This window comes from Diospyros lotus, chromosome 2, assembly GCF_014633365.1.
Source record: "Diospyros lotus cultivar Yz01 chromosome 2, ASM1463336v1, whole genome shotgun sequence".
NCBI classification, from domain to species: Eukaryota; Viridiplantae; Streptophyta; class Magnoliopsida; order Ericales; family Ebenaceae; genus Diospyros; species Diospyros lotus.
The window spans coordinates 33,961,792-33,977,799 of NC_068339.1; the positions used below are offsets into that span (position 1 = coordinate 33,961,792).

The 16,008-nt window shown below is 38.9% G+C and overlaps 1 protein-coding gene across 15 annotated transcripts in view; it reads left to right on the plus strand.

Moving 5' to 3' along the window:
• LOC127794267 (transcription initiation factor TFIID subunit 12b-like) overlaps window positions 1-16,008 on the plus strand; it is an 89,018-nt gene that overhangs the window by 22,056 nt on the left and 50,954 nt on the right. For all 15 annotated transcript variants that reach the window (XM_052325232.1, XM_052325233.1, XM_052325237.1 and 12 more), the window contains exons 6-7: window positions 7,873-7,937; window positions 10,533-10,568. In XM_052325232.1, coding sequence (XP_052181192.1) covers window positions 7,873-7,937; window positions 10,533-10,568 — 101 coding nt within the window. The remainder of the gene's footprint in view (window positions 1-7,872; window positions 7,938-10,532; window positions 10,569-16,008) is intronic.

Consider the following 16,008-nt stretch of genomic DNA (forward strand, 5'->3'; position numbering starts at 1 on the left):
CATAATTAAAGTGGCCAAAACTTTTTTGCCACAAACTAGACTCCTCAAGAACAGTGGGCTTGCAAATTAGTCTCTTTCAGCTTAATTGGAAAGCTCTTCTCTCATTTTTATGGTCAGCAACTCACAACCAGCATGATCAACAATGATGCAAGACATATTTTGGAGATGCAAAGAGTAATTCTTCTTTAGCATTTGGCCTGCACTTAGTAAGCTTTGACTTATCTCAGGCACAAACAAACATTTGATATGAATTTAATACCTGTTGAAGTCTCAACAGCAACAACTCCCTTGTCTTTGACATCAACAAGTTCTCCATTCCCAATCTTCACCTTGAGTTGTATGTCTGATCCAACTCTCTGGAGCAGCTCAATTCCGGGGTCATGTGGTTTGTGCAGCCAATATCAATGAGCCAAGTTTCCGTGCAGCTGCTTGTTGCATAGCATGTGGCAACAAACAACTGCTCAGCCTGCTGTTGCTGCTGTTGATTTTCTTCCATTTATGCTTGCTGCCTTTGCTGATCATTTTTGTTTTTGCATACCTGATAAAACCCTGACACCTTGATTGAATTTTAACTCTAAAACAGTAGGAATTCCTCAATTACAGTAGCTTATAGCAATCGATATGAGCAAATACAATGAAAGATCACAAAAACAAGCCTATTCGAGAGGGCCTCACTCTCCAACGACTTATTCAAAAAATTCTCCAGATCCTTCTCTCTCCTCCTCCCTCCCCTTTTATACCTATCTCTCATTCTGTTTCAGCCACGTGAATGAATATTCCCCCCCAACCAACTTCTGACTCTTTTGCCCTTGAATCAATTCCCTTGGTTGCCCCTATCCTTCCTCTCCTTTTACGCCTTTGATAGGTAAGACTAATGGGAGTCCTAACAATACTCCCGCCCACAAGTTTCACCTTGTCCTCAAGGTGAAATTCAGGAAACTGATGCAGAATCTGATGATAGGGTTCCCAAGTGGCTTCTAGGGGTGGCAACCCTTTCCATTGTATCAAGACCTTAAGGTTTCGTAGATTCTTTCTCCGGCCCAGGCTTACACCCAACAAAAATTTTAGATGCACCTTCATTTCCCACTCAGCTGTTAACTGGTCGGGAAGTTTGATTGTTTCCCGCACTGCTCCTTCCGCTTTGCGAAGCTGGTAGACATGGAATACGGGGTGGATCGCACACGAAGATGGTAGGGATAGGGACAGCTTGTAGGCCACCTTTCCGATCCTTTTCTTCACTGCAAAGGGCTCGTAGAACTTAGGGGACAACTTGTCATTCATCCGAGTAGCCAATGTCTTCTGCCTGTGGCGAATTTTAACATAAACTAGATCAGCCACCTCGAATTTCACATCCCCTCCTCCTTTTATCTGCTGTTTCCTTCATCCTTACTTGTGCCCCACAATAGTTGGGACTGCGACTCTTCCAAAACAGAATCCCACTCTAACAACTGCTGTTCAATTATCAAAACAGCCGTGGTGCCCTTCTCGAACCTTAACAGTGGGGGAGGTTCACGCCTATAAACTATCTAGAATGGAGTCACTCTAGAGGAGACATGGAAGAGAGTGTTATACCAATATTCTGCCCATGGAAACTAGCTGTACCATGCCATAGGCTTGGAGGAGGAGAAGCATCGAAGGTGTGTCTCCAAGGTGCGATTTAAGACCTCCGTTTGGCCATCGGACTGAGGGTGGTAGGAAGTGCTTCTTCTCAATTGAGTGCCTTGCAACTTGAATAACTCTCCCCAAAAATGGCTAACAAAAATTCTATCTCTATCGGAAACGATAGAACTTGGAACCCCATGTAACTGCACAATCTCCTTCACAAAAAATCCTTGCAATGTTGGCAGGTAAAAGGGTGTTTCAAGGCAATAAAGTGTTCGTACTTACTTAGTTGATCCACTGCCATCAAGATAGTATCCATCATAGCTGACTTAGGTAACCCTTCGACGAAATCCATGGACACATCTTCCCAAACTTGACTAGGAACTGGAAGCGGCTGCAACAACCCATCAGGTGATAGAGCCTCATATTTATTTTCCTGGCACACATAATAACGTTGCTGAACATATTGCCGAATATCCCGCTTCATTCCCACTCGATACACATTGGCAGCTATCCTCTTACAAGTCTTGAGAAACTCAAAATGACCCCCAACCAGTCCATCATGCCCTTCCTTTAACATTAACGGAATTAATTTTGACCCTTTAGGAAGATACAGCCTGCGCTTGAATAGCAAATGGCCATCCACCAGCGCAAAGTTGGGTTTGCTAGAAGGATTCGTTTGTATTTCTCTGACAATATGTTGTAGTGTTGCATCTCCTTTCACCTCCTCTTTTAGTTGGTCTAGCTACAATATTCGAGGAATGGAGAGGGCCATCAATGTGGCAGGAGAATGGAAGCGTGAGAGAGCATTAGTTGCTCGGTTCTCCAATCCAGGATGATATTGAATCTCAAAATCGTATCCCATCAGCTTCATGACCCATTTTTGACACTCCGGGCTAACCACTCGCTGCTCTATAAGAAATTTAAGGCTTCGCTAATCTATTCTAATAACAAACTTACACCCAAGTAGGTAATGTCGCCACTTCCTCACTGCAAATACTATTGCCATCAATTCCCTCTCATACATTGACCTAACTCGACTAGTGGGATTTAGGGAGTGGCTGAAAAAGACAATTGGCCGTTGCTGTTGCATCAATACTGCCCCTAATCCGTGCCCTGATGCATCAGTTTCAACAATGAATTCCCTTGAAAAATCCGGCAAAGCCAACATGAGCAGATTGGTCATTTCCTTTTTAAGGGATTGAAAAGCCAGCTCTGCTAATTCATCCCAAAAGAAATTACCCTTCCGGAGGTGGTCTATCAATGGCTATGCCAACTTTCTGTAATCTTTCACAAATCTCCGATAATACCCCGTAAGACCCAAGAATCCTTGAAGTTCACGCAAGGATTTGGGGCTGGTCTATTCCACCACCGCCTTAACTTTAGAGCTATCCGCAGCCACCCCGTCTTGAGAAATGACGTGCCCCAAATACTCAATCTCTCACTGCCCAAACTAACACTTCTTCACATTTGCATATAGTCGGTGGACTACTAGGAGCCCCATCACACACCTCAAATGTACCCTATGTTCAACCATATCCTTACTGTAAACCAGAATGTTGCCAAAAAACACCAAAATGAAATTCCTCAAATGCTCCTTGAAGACCTCGTTCATCAAAGATTGGAACGTGGCGGGGGTATTTGTTAACCCAATCGGCATAACTAAAAATTCATAATGTTCCTCATGTGTGCGAAAAGCAGTCTTAGGAATGTCATTAGGTGCTATTCGAATCTGATGATACTCTGATTTCAAAACCAACTTGGAAAAAATAGCAGCCCCATTCAATTCATCCAATAATTCTTCAATAACTGGGATTGGAAATCTCTCGGGAACTGTTACCTTGTTTAAAACTCTCTAGTCAACACAAAATCTCTAGCCTCAATCCTTCTTCTTGACTAGTAACACCGGGTTGGAGAACGGACTCACACTCGACCTGATAAGTCCTGCTGCCAGCATTCCTCGAACCAGCCTCTTAATCTCATTTTTTTGAAGATGGGGGTACCGGTAGGGACCTATATTCACCGGTGACACTCCCGGTTGCAACGTAATCACGTGGTCCCGCCTCCGGTGTGGGGAAAGTCCACATGGCTCCTCAAACACATGCCTGAACTCTGCTAGCAGCTCCTGCAAGCTGCCAGGGATTGCCCAACCCGCATCCTTTTCCTAGGTAGTTAAACCCCCCAACTCCAATAACACCCCTTCTCCATTCTCCCTAAACGCCCTCATCATCGACTTCAACGTTACCAAAGTTTTACTGAGGCTGGGATCCCAATGTAATGTTATGGTAGCTCCCCCTACTCTAAACTTCATGACTAATGAGCCCCAATCCACTTGTGTTTTCCCGAGTGTGGCTAACCACTTCATTCCAAGGATTACGTCTGAGCTTCCCAGCTCCAATGGCAGGAAATCCTCCACTACTACCACATTTTGCAACGTTAAGGTTACCCCTTTACACACTCTAGCCCCCTGAACAGCCATGCTCGACCCCATGATCACTCCATAACCTCTTGTTTGTGACCGGACCAGTCCCAATTTCTACACCAATTTCGATGCTATAAAGTTATGGGAAGCCCTACTGTCAATTAGGACCACCACTTGCTGGCCTTCTATTTCTCCTTTGATCTCCTTGGTCTGTGGAGGGGTTAAACCAACTGCTGAGTTTATTGACAGCTCCACTACTTCCCCCGTTTTGATCGTATCACCTTCCTCCCTTGAATTTTCCCCTGTTTTAGCTCTTTCTATAACTTCCTCTTCCTCTTCCCTTTCCTCCTCGTGAATTACCATCACCTGCAGCTCCTTGTTCTTGCATTTGTGCCTAATCGTATATTTTTCGTCACAATGGAAACACAACCCCTTAGCTCGTTTAGCTTGAAGTTCACTTTCACTTAGTCATTTAAATGGGGGACTATTCCATTTTCTGATATTTAGAGGTTGGCGAGAGGAGCTGGGGTTGGTGGTCGTCGATCGGGGTGATGCCACCCGGGGAGGCGAGACCACTACTCGCTGGTGGTTGGTGACCAGGGTTGCAGGGGTCTGTGATCTGGTTGTGCCAAGACTGGAATGGCTCCCTCGAACCACCAGATTCCTCTCCTCAATTTGTTAGGCTAGGTCCATCATCTGCTCCAGCCTAATTTGTCTCAGTACCCTCATCTCCGCCCTTATGTCGGGCCTCAACCCATTTATAAAGTGACCCTCCAGCAGTGCCTCTGGTATGTCCTTGAGAGGTGCGGCCAGCGTCTCAAAGTAGAGGCGGTAGTCCTTGATAGACCCCCACTGCCGGAGTGCCAGGAATCGCTCTTCCACCGTGCCTTCCTGCGTGGGCCTGAATCTATTCCTCATCACTACCTTAAGCTCCTCCCAACTCCTCACCTGTCGCCTTCGCTGCTCCCACTGGAACCAAGCAAGAGCAGCTCCTTTAAAGCAGAGAGCATCGGAGTCTAACTTCTCCGCATTCGACAACTGGTTCACGGAGAAGTACCGCTCGGCTTGAAACACCCAACCATTTGGGTCGTCTCCTTCAAACACTAGCATCTCCAGTCGTCGGACCCTTCCGTCTGACCTCCCATAGGTATCGTACTCACCGCCAGTTTCCTTATGCCGATTTCCCAGTTTTGGCGTGGCCTCCCCAGTGAGGGATGAACCCACCAGTAAGTGCTCGCCTGACTGTTTCCCTTTCCTCCCTTTCTCTTGGTCCTCCCATCTCTCCATTAGCAAGCCAAATTGTTCCATCATCATCGCCATGTTTTTCTTGATGTTCTGCACCCTTTGGAACTCTTTTTTCATTGATTCCAATCCCATCCGTAATCCCTCCATCTTCCCCTCAGTCTGCTGTTGATAATTCTCCATTCATCCCTCCAAATTCCCCACTCTCTCATAGACGGTCACCCCCATGGATTGTTGCTTTGATACCAAAATGATAAAACCCTTGCACCTTGATTGAATTTTAACTCTAAAACAGTAGGAATTCTTTAATTACAATAGCTTACAACAATCGATATGAGCAAATACAATGAAAGAACACAAAAACAGGCCTATTCGAGTGGGCCTCACTCTCCAACAACTTCTTCAAAAAATTCTCCAAATCCTTCTCTCTTCTCCTTCCTCCCCTTTTATACCTATCTCTCATTCTGTTTCAACCACGTGAATGAATATTCCCTCCTAACAAACTTCTGACTCTTTTACCCCTAAATCAATTCCCTTGGTTGCCCCTATCCTTCCTCTCCTTTTATCCCTTTGATAGGTGAGGCTAATGGGAGTCCTAACAATACCCTTTCCACATGGGCAAACTGCTCACATGACCAAACTGCACACCAGGTCTAAACCAACAAAAATTCTCTGAATGACTCTTCTTTTTGCAGTGAGCATGGAGGATATGTCCTTTTGCCTCCACTTTTACTTCCTTGTCCTTCAATCTTCTTTTTGCAGTGAGCATGGAGGATATGTCCTTTTGCCTCCACTTTTACTTCCTTGTCCTTCAATCTTCTCCTTATCCTTCTTTTCACCAGATTGCTTCTTCTCTCCACTTGGAGAAGCTTTTCCTTTTTGTCTTACAAGGAAAGCCCCTTCACTGCTGTCTTCGTCTGATTGATCTCCTTTGTTCTTGAGCTTGAAAGGTATGAACAAGCTCTGATGAGGAAATCTGAGATAAATCCTTTTAAGTCTTCAAGAGAGGAGATCTTGGAATCAAATCTTTCAGGCAAGCTCACTAAAACCTTTTCCACAACCATCTTGTCTGTTAACTCCTCACCAAGAAGCCTGATCTTGTTGACAACTGTCATGAGCCTGTCAAAATACTTGGTAGATTCACTGTCTTTCATCCTCAAGACTTCAAATTCTCTCAAATTCAGAACCTGCATTTTCCTGGTTCTATCACTACCCATATACTCGTCCTCTAGCTTATCCCACCCCTCTTTTGGTGTTTCACAAGCCATGGTCCTTGTAAAGATCAAATCTGTAACTGCAGCATGGATATGGGCCAAATCTCTTGGAGCTTTTATTAATTCTTCTTCATGGATTCTGATTTGATTCAAGGTCGGATTTGCTCCCAAGGGTGTTGGTTCTCTATCAGTTTCAACCCACTGCCACAAACCCAGGCCTTTCAGGTAGGCTTTCATCTTGACAGCCCAAACCTGATAGATTTTTCCATTAAAAACTGAGGGTGAAAGAGAGGGAGAACTGCTGGAAGCCATGAGGGTTTGAAGTCTGGGTTTTAGTAGTCTTTTTGGAGGGGAAGCTTTGCTAGTTCTCTTTTTTGCTCATAGGTCCTCGAAGATCAGAAGAGGCTGTGATACCATTTATTGGATATGTAAACCTAAGAAGAAGGAAAGGATGGAGGTTTTGCAGAAAAGGTCAAAAAACTAAGCTGTAACCCTTTTTCATATATATGTGTAAATTATAGGACAAATAGGAATGGACATATTACGTCCTACACAAATCTAGCTCGTTTTAACTTTTCCTGATTTTAAGGAGAATCACAAACTAGAAACAAAAAACAAAGCATCATTACATTCTTCCCTAAATTCTGCAGCACATAAGCTGCATATATTCACTCAAAATAACAGAAGTAAAACTGACAGCCAAAGCATTGTAGCCTTAACAATTATGCATAAAGGAGGAGAATACATCAAGAAGAAAAGTAGATAGAAGGCCCGCTTAGCATTCAGGTATTTGATTGAGAGAGAATTTGTGCAAAGTACCTAACAAGTTGTGGTTAACAGAACGCACCCACTGAAGTGGTAGGAAGGGTTCTATTACAATCCAAAACGAGTATAAATTGGACCTGCTTTTTATTTATTTTTAAATTTTTACTTTTCTAGTTGTGACTTTAATATCTCCTCAGTTGTTTCAAGGCACAAATACATGAAAGAACTCTGTAATTTCTTTTTCCTAAAAAGCTCGGTTGCTAAATTTTCATTTAGTTTGCTTTCAACCATCGTTGATAAAAATCTAGAAGTTCCTAAAGGCTTCCAATTCTGTGTTGTTTAGAGCTCTAGAAAATCCCATTTCTAAACTAAATTCCAAAGTTCTTTGAAATGAACATTATAGATGTGACTACATGGTAGATGAAATGAAGAATATTGATCTGTGGTTATGCAATTATGTTCCTTGGGTTTAACTGCTGGTTATACTACTTGTTTATCTCATATGTGGCAGTATGGGTATTGGATTTTACTGTTCTGACGATACACACTGCATCCATTGAAAAGATAAACTTATTTCATATTTTTCTCAAAGTAAGTCTCATTTTAACTGAAGAAGATTATATGCAGAGAAAGATTGGAATTTGACCGTTCCTGGTTTCTCAAGTGAAGAAAAAAAATATCAACAGGATCAGGTAAGCTTCCAAACTTATTTATGAGATTTTGTTGCATGTACATGGTAGCTATGCTTGTTTGAATATAACTACAAAATTGCTTGTAATATTCCTTATGGTTTTTTATACAATATATAAATTGTGCTATTAATTCTTGTATATATATATATATTTCAGCAAAAAAAAAATCATGCATATATTATTATGTATTGTGATTTATGATATGGTCTTGGGTTAAATACATTGTAGCAATATGGTTGATAAGTGAACATATAATCCCCAGTCCAAATTGCAAACTCGATGGAGTTGACTGAATTTAACTGGTACTCAGATGCAGCATAGTGGATAAGAATTCCTGCAAGCTATGTCAACACAGAAAGTTAATTGCACTTTGACCTTGTGGGTTTCCTGAAAAGATGTAGCTGCTTGTAGTTCAAAGATCAACAAATGACTCCTGTCTAGAAGAACATTTCCTCTGTCATTCTCATCCTTGACTCACAGCCCTGCCTCCCCACCCCCTTTGACCAATCTTTCCTGCTTGAAAGGTGCTCTTATAATGGGCATGCTTGTCCTTTTACCAATTCACTGGACCAGAGGGGATTATGTGTTCACTTTTGGATTGTATGGAGGTTTCATGTTTTTTGCTTAAAGCATGTTAACGTATTTAATCCATATATTATAATTCCACTTAGACAACATATGGACATTTTTTTTTTTTTTTTTATTTAGGCTCTGATTTATCATCATCAAGTGCACCTTATCCTTATCAAGTTACAGTTGGTAGCACAACATTCATAACGGGCAATTGACTTTTAAAAGTTATATTGATAATACGAATTCATACAACAGAACAATGTGGCAAAATTTTGTGTCAGATGTCCTTCCTAATGCGACCCCTCTATAGATGGAATGATGAAATCTAACACCATCTTCATGTGTGTAAGAGATGGATGAAAAATACTTTGTATATTCATATTTCTGAAGCACATTACACTAATATATAAGGTCTAAATCTTAGGATTATACTTTAGGATATTCTACTTTCCATATTTACATAGTTGACTATCCTAAGCCTTCTATATTTACAACATTGAATGCTCTAGATCTAGTTTCTATAATACTCCCCCTCAAGTTGAAGTATAGATGTTAATCATACCCAACTTGTTACTTAGATAGTCAATTCTATCCATTCAATTCCTTTGTGAATATGTCACCTAGTTGTTCACCTATCTTGACATGACCAGTTGATATAATGTTTTGCTGGATTTTTTTCTCGGATGAAATGATAATCAACTTTAATGTGTTTGGTTCTCTCGTGGAAAACTGAATTTGATGTAATATGAGGAGCAACTTAATTATCACACCATAGCTTCATAGGTCGAGAATTGCCCAATCCAATTTCACTCATCAGCTAATGGATCCACATAAGTTCCCATGTTGACTAAGCCATTGCTCAATATTCTGATTCTGCACTAGACTGAGATACCACATTCTGCTTCTTACTCTTCCATAAAACCAAATTTCCACTAATGAAGACATAGTATCCCGTTGTTGATCTCTTGTCAACCTTAGAAGAAGCCCATTCTACGTCTGTGAAGCATTCAACATTATAGTGCCCTTGATTTTTATATAAGACACCATGTATTGGGTCTCTTTTTAGATAACACAAAATCTGCTCTAAAGCAGTCCAATGAGCCATTATGGGGGAGGACATAAATTGAGGTGCAATGCTTATAGGATAAGCAATATCAGGATGAGTCACGGTTCTATAGTTCAGTTTACCAACCAACCTTCTATACATTTTAGGATTTTTAAACAACTCTCCCTCGTCGGTTTTAAGTTGCAAGTTTGTAGTCATTGGCACATTACATGGTTTGACCCCCAGCTTCCCTAATTCAGTCAAAAGATCAAGGACATATTTACGTTGAGAGAGAAAGATACCTTTCTGGATCTCATTACTTCAATTCCCAAGAAATATTTCAACTCTCCCAAGTCCTTGGTCTGAAATCTCAACTGAATGAAGGACTTAAGAGCTACAATGCCTGAATTGTCACTCCCTGTGATAACAATATCATCAATGTATATGACTAACAATATTATACCAGTCTTCGATTGTATCAGAATAATCAACACCATAGGTTTGAGCATACCCTTTTGCAACCGAACACGCTTTAAGTCGAGCCATAGAACCATCAGGATTAACTTTGACAACAAAGACCCATTTGCATCAAATAGCCATCTTCCCAAAAGGTAAAGGAACTAGATCCCAAGTACCATTCTCATCTAAGGCCCGCATCTCATCAACCATAGCCGCATGCTAGACCCATTTGGTTGATAGAGTTCTTACATGATTTAACCAATTATTCTTAATGGATTTCATGGCTTATTCCGGTATATTGCTGGATGGTTTTGAATATTCTGAGTATGTTCTTCCAGTATTCTAGATGCAGTTTAACTAGTTATACTCACTGGATTTCATGGCTCGTCCTGGTTTATTTTTTATCACTTTAGGAATTCTGACTTTGCTTTTCAAGGCTTCCAGATGCATAGAGATGCTTGTTATATGTCTGAAAGAATCATTGTTAGCTTTATAATGATTTTAAAATGCATGTGCAGCAATCAAGTGATCTTCACAAGCAGCGTCTCGACTTGGTGAGTGAAATTATTTGTATTTTACTTTCATCTATCTTCTTTCATGTGGTTCCAAAACCTTACCATCAACATGAATATTGCTGTCAGATACACTCAAAGGTGGAGTCTTCCAATTCAGAAGCAAATATGAGTACTGCTAAACAGATGGTTTCGAAGTCTCCATAAATTGTGACTTAGGATAATGTGACTATTATTTATATGGTATCTGATAACAATATAGAGAGGTCTGAAATCTCCATAAATAGTTTAATAATGCTTTGGAATGAAAGAACAATCTCTTTATCCTGACAGAATGGTAATCAGATTTCAGAGTTCCAAATTGTCGTTGATTATAGGATCCGTTGTTTATTTGGGATGTCACAATATAATATTTTGGTTGCATGAGGCCCTTGTTTTCTAATAGGGGTTTAAAGAAGAAGAGTTGTTATTGGTTTCGTTTCAGATTGAAGTTAGGAGGGTAACTGACAGTGGAGTAGTTCCTGTAAGGTTCTTTGCCAGTGTCTTGGAGATGAGCTCTGAATCCTTCTTTATTTTATTTATCTCTAGTTCTATACTTTATGGAGCTGTTTTATCTGTTTTCTTTGATGATGGGGTGGTGTGCTTCCTAAAATTGTTTCATATTCGATCTGGGGCTTTGAGTGGGTAGAAGAAAAACTGTAAGATGTTTTGATTCACATGTCTTGGTCACTCCATGTCAAAACTGTACAGTTCTGTTGGCCTATTTGTGTTTTTACTTCGCTTTTGAATTTAAAAATAATAAATATTTATAAATAAAGCTGTTTTTGAAAAATTTAATTTTCTTATTGTAACTACTTGTGAAGCTATTAGTTTTTTTGTTTAGGCTTTATTCTGCCATAACAAATATAGCATTTACATTGATGGAAGGGGACATTCCAATCTCTCCCTGGCTGTCATATTTATCTTTGCAATTGTGGTCTCTCTCTCTCTCTCTGTTTTCAACGGTATTCAAGTTAATCAGAACCGTTCTTGAATTTGTCTTCAATTCAATTGCCACCTAACCTTCATGTTTTTGTGGAAAGTTGGTTGGTGTTGGCACAATCTTTCAAGATTGGCAGTCTACCAAATAGTACAAATCCAAGTTTCCTCTCTTTGCCACTACTCTTTATCTCCAACCCCTTTGCTTCAGTAACGTTATCTTTTTTTTTTGTGCATCTAATGGTGCAATTATTTGTACTTTTTCATTCCAAAGCTACAATACATCATTATGAGAAACTTTTTATACATACATATTATATAAGTTCTGTAGTTTTTTTATTAGGTTTTCAACTTATGGCAACACAGTTATTAGATGTTCAACTTTCTTTTTGCATAATGGTACAAATATCTTCTTAACACATATATATCACAATGCAGTATTAGTTTTCTTTTTTAGGTTCAATTCCTGTTATTATTTTTATAATCTCCTACTCTAAAGTGTGGACTTTCAAAGTAAACAAGCAAGTGAACTGTGAGAGATGCTATGCATAGAAATCCATGCTAAGAATATGAAAGAAGTGTTGCTGCATCCAATTCTGAATTCTGATTTTACAGGCAATATTCACAAGTAAACTTAGTTTAAAATTTAAATGCCCTCAAGTCTGAACTGTACAAACTAATAATAAATCTTACAAAAGGACAATTATAGGTCAGGCAAATTATTCAAAATAGGAAAATAATAATGGTAAGGAGTTTGTTTTGACTGAAAGATTACAGGTTCAAGTTATGGAATCAAATCTTTTTATAAAGTAAGGATGAGGTGATGTACAAAGGTAACCTTCGCAAAGCGGGGAGCCTTATGCATCAGGATGCCACTTTCTTGTACAAAAAAGTCATATTGAAATAATGTGACCTTATGATTCTAATAATTATGAGGCACTCTAACAACTTTTTATTTCTCAATAAATAAATAGAATTTGAATTACTTTAGTTGTCTTCTATATAAAGATTCACTTATACTTTGGACATCATTTTTCTTTCACATTTAATGTTGGTCCAAGAGAACATAAATGAGTGATGTGGTCATAAAATATACATTTGTCTGTGAAGTCCCATTTGAGTGTGGATAAAATACTCTATTTAGATCACCCTGTTAGTGATAAGCATCAACTAAAGTTCTCTTTACTAGAGATAACCCATAGAAAAATTCGATGACTAGTATGATGAGGTCAAAATTGAATACCAATGATGAGCTGTCACATGGGCTAAAAAAGGACATGTTAGATAAGCCCATAAATGTCCCATTCATAATTTGAGTGGATAGTTGTGTTTGACACAAGTAAGAAGCTAATTGTGTCTAATACTTACTTGAGTGGAAAGGGAGCTATGTTTGACATGAGCATTGAGGTATTCAACATGGCTGGATGACAGGATTGTCGACCCTCTTGAAAAATGAACGGTCGATAAGATAGAGAAGCTCTCTCAAGGTGGCATGATCAGACCTTAAAGTACAAGGTTTACCATGTATCATTTGGAGGGTTACCAAATAATGACAAAAGGGTGTGTATCCTCTTGAGGGATACCATACGATGACAAGATGGGCTTAAAAATCTCTTTACATGGAGAAGACTATAATTGGCCTGAAGTTAACAAGTTTGAGGGGATCGATTGTGATTAATGAGACATGCAGGCTTAATCGAATCAGTTAGAGCAAAGATTAGGGGATAGGAGCATCCTTAATTTCAAGGAGCTAACAAACTAATGACTGGTAAGGTTCATAAGCAACAAGAACCAACAAAATATGCTAATTTCTATATTTGGTCAAATACCAATTGATGTAGAACCAACAAGGAACATGAGCAAGAACAAAGAATTCAGCAAAGAAAAATCAATGTCAAATTAATTAGAGTCCTTAACTAAAATAGTATTATTTTCTTAAAAAATTACCAAAATAATATTGGGTTGAAACTATACACTAGAATAAGATTGGGGTCCCACAGTCAGCATGTCACATAAGTAAGGTTGCTTGCATGATAGTGAGCAAGGAAAAAACGCTCTTAGTAAGAGGGTTTTTCCTTTTGCTTAAAAATGCTCTTGCCAAAGCCTCTTTGTCTATGGGTTAAAAAGGGTCTTGCCAAGAGCGTTTTTAAGTGCAATAAAAAAAAACACTTAAAAAAAGTAACCATTTTGTGCGGCATATAAGAGTTGAACGAGTGACATGTCAACTTAAAGGATAAAGCCCAAAATAAACCCATCCAAACAATGATGACTTTGTAGTAAAATGTTACAAAATAATTAATTTACCCCATCAATGTCTTATGTCAATTATAACATGGATCACTTACTCAGTTCATTGTGGGCCTTTCCATAGTAGATTTGCAGTGGTTTTCTCCAATGTTCATGTACCATGATAGTGGAAAAATCAGGAATAGAGGCCAAAACAAGCATTTTGTTGGCAAAAGGACTGCCCCCAAATGGCCTGTGGCTGTTTGCAGTGCATAGATTTCATCAAGACACATGAAATCCACACAAAGATTGCAAAATGAACCACTGAGGGAAACGTTATGCTCTTTTCATTCTACTGTTTGACACTTGAATTTACTGTGTTAAAAAAACCCTTTTGCCAAGAGTGTTTATTGGCTGGTCTATAAACACTCTTGTCAAGATCATTTATTGCCACCTATACTCTCCTTCCATACTTAGATTTCTTCTTTGAGGTGTAGTTGTTTTCTTAAAAGTGCTATTGGCAAGAGCCACGCAAGCATCCCTCCTTGCATGGCATGTTGACTGGTGGCCTCTATACTATTCCAGTAAATAGCTTTAACCTAATACTAGTACGGTAATTTTTTTTTTAAAATAATATTCTTTTAGTGAAAAACTCAATTAATAATTAAATTTGTGTTGGAGGATACATCCAAAGATATTATATATATTATTGATCCTATAGGAAATATGAAGTATTTCTCTATTTAGGAATCTAGATAATGGAAACACCATAGAAAGATTAACTAGGAAAGAAATAAACAAAATATGCTAATTTCTATATTTGCTCCTTGAGTAATATCACCCAAAATACTTGCTACCATGCCCTCCATCATACATCTTCAGATTGTTAGAAAACCAGAACTGAAACTAGTTAAGACACTCAATGACGCCTCTCGAAAATAGTATTGGCCGCCTCCAACTATGCAAAGGATCTGAAACTCTATCTTTAGGATTCAACTTAGCTCGGATTTATCATGTTCCCTTTTCGTTTTTCACTAACTGATGGAAACCTAGCACGTCTCAACCTCAAATCTGGATGCCCAATATAGAAAAGTATTTTGAATGTCTTCGTTATGTGTGTGTATATATATGCTATCTTAAGTCAGCCTCCTTGTATATAAGTGAGCTATTCAATGTCATGTGTATATGCATGCATCTGCTTGTTGACTATTCAATGATACATGTACCTAGACAATGCCCTGATGTATAATGCATTTATGAGATACAAATAACCTACACAATACAAAGGGGGCACAGGATAAGGAGTAACTAATACGCCTTGTTTAGATAAGTTGTATTTATTACACCTTATTTTAGGTTCAAACCACTCTTATTGGTTGATAACTAATACACCTTATTCTCACACGCCACTAACCAATAAGAGTGCTTTGAGCCTTAAAATGAAATGAAATAAATATAAATAGTCTAAAAACAAGGTATTATGTTACTTATTAGGGCATGGGGTAGAAAAACCCTAATACAAAATACCCATTAATTGACTTTACTAAAATTCAATCACTTTCTGATAGGAATAGAGGTATGGACACTTGGATTATTTTTTGCTCAGGTTCCTTGTCAAAAGACTCAAACTAAGACATCTTCCTTCTATGAATGATTTCTCTATTCAGTTAGTATATTTATGCTTATTTCTGTGTTATGTAAGTGGTCAACCTGATTGGTTTGAAGTTTGGGTTCGCTACAAATGTCGATGCTCTTACCATCCCTCAAAATTCTAAAAGAGCCCATTTTAATGATTTCATTGCAACTTGATCTATTCCTTCATAAAGTAGAGTGCATTCTTCATCAGGGCTTCCATGAAATTTTCATTCCTACAGTATTTCTTTTTGAAAATGCTCGGCCACAACTTAAGTTCGCTTTCCTGTGAATCATCTAGCTTTGTCCACGCTGGGTTTCTTGGCAAAAAATTTCTTCATGTGCTCCATTCTTAGAACCAGCGACCTCTTTAGACCACACATATATTCAGAAGTCACTCAATTTCTACAATCTTTTCACATAGATCCTTAGGTAGGTTACAAGAACTAATTGTGTAATTTAACTCAGAGACATTTCTTCCAGCAAATGACAGCCTTGTAGAATCAGCTACTTTGCAAGCCTTGATTGGCTTAGGGATGAAAGTGATAAATTCATGGTTCATTTTTTTTTTTTTTTAAAAGAAATTCATTATTGAAGAAGGCGTTGACCATTCTGATTTCTATGGAAACCTCCTTTAGAATTTTGC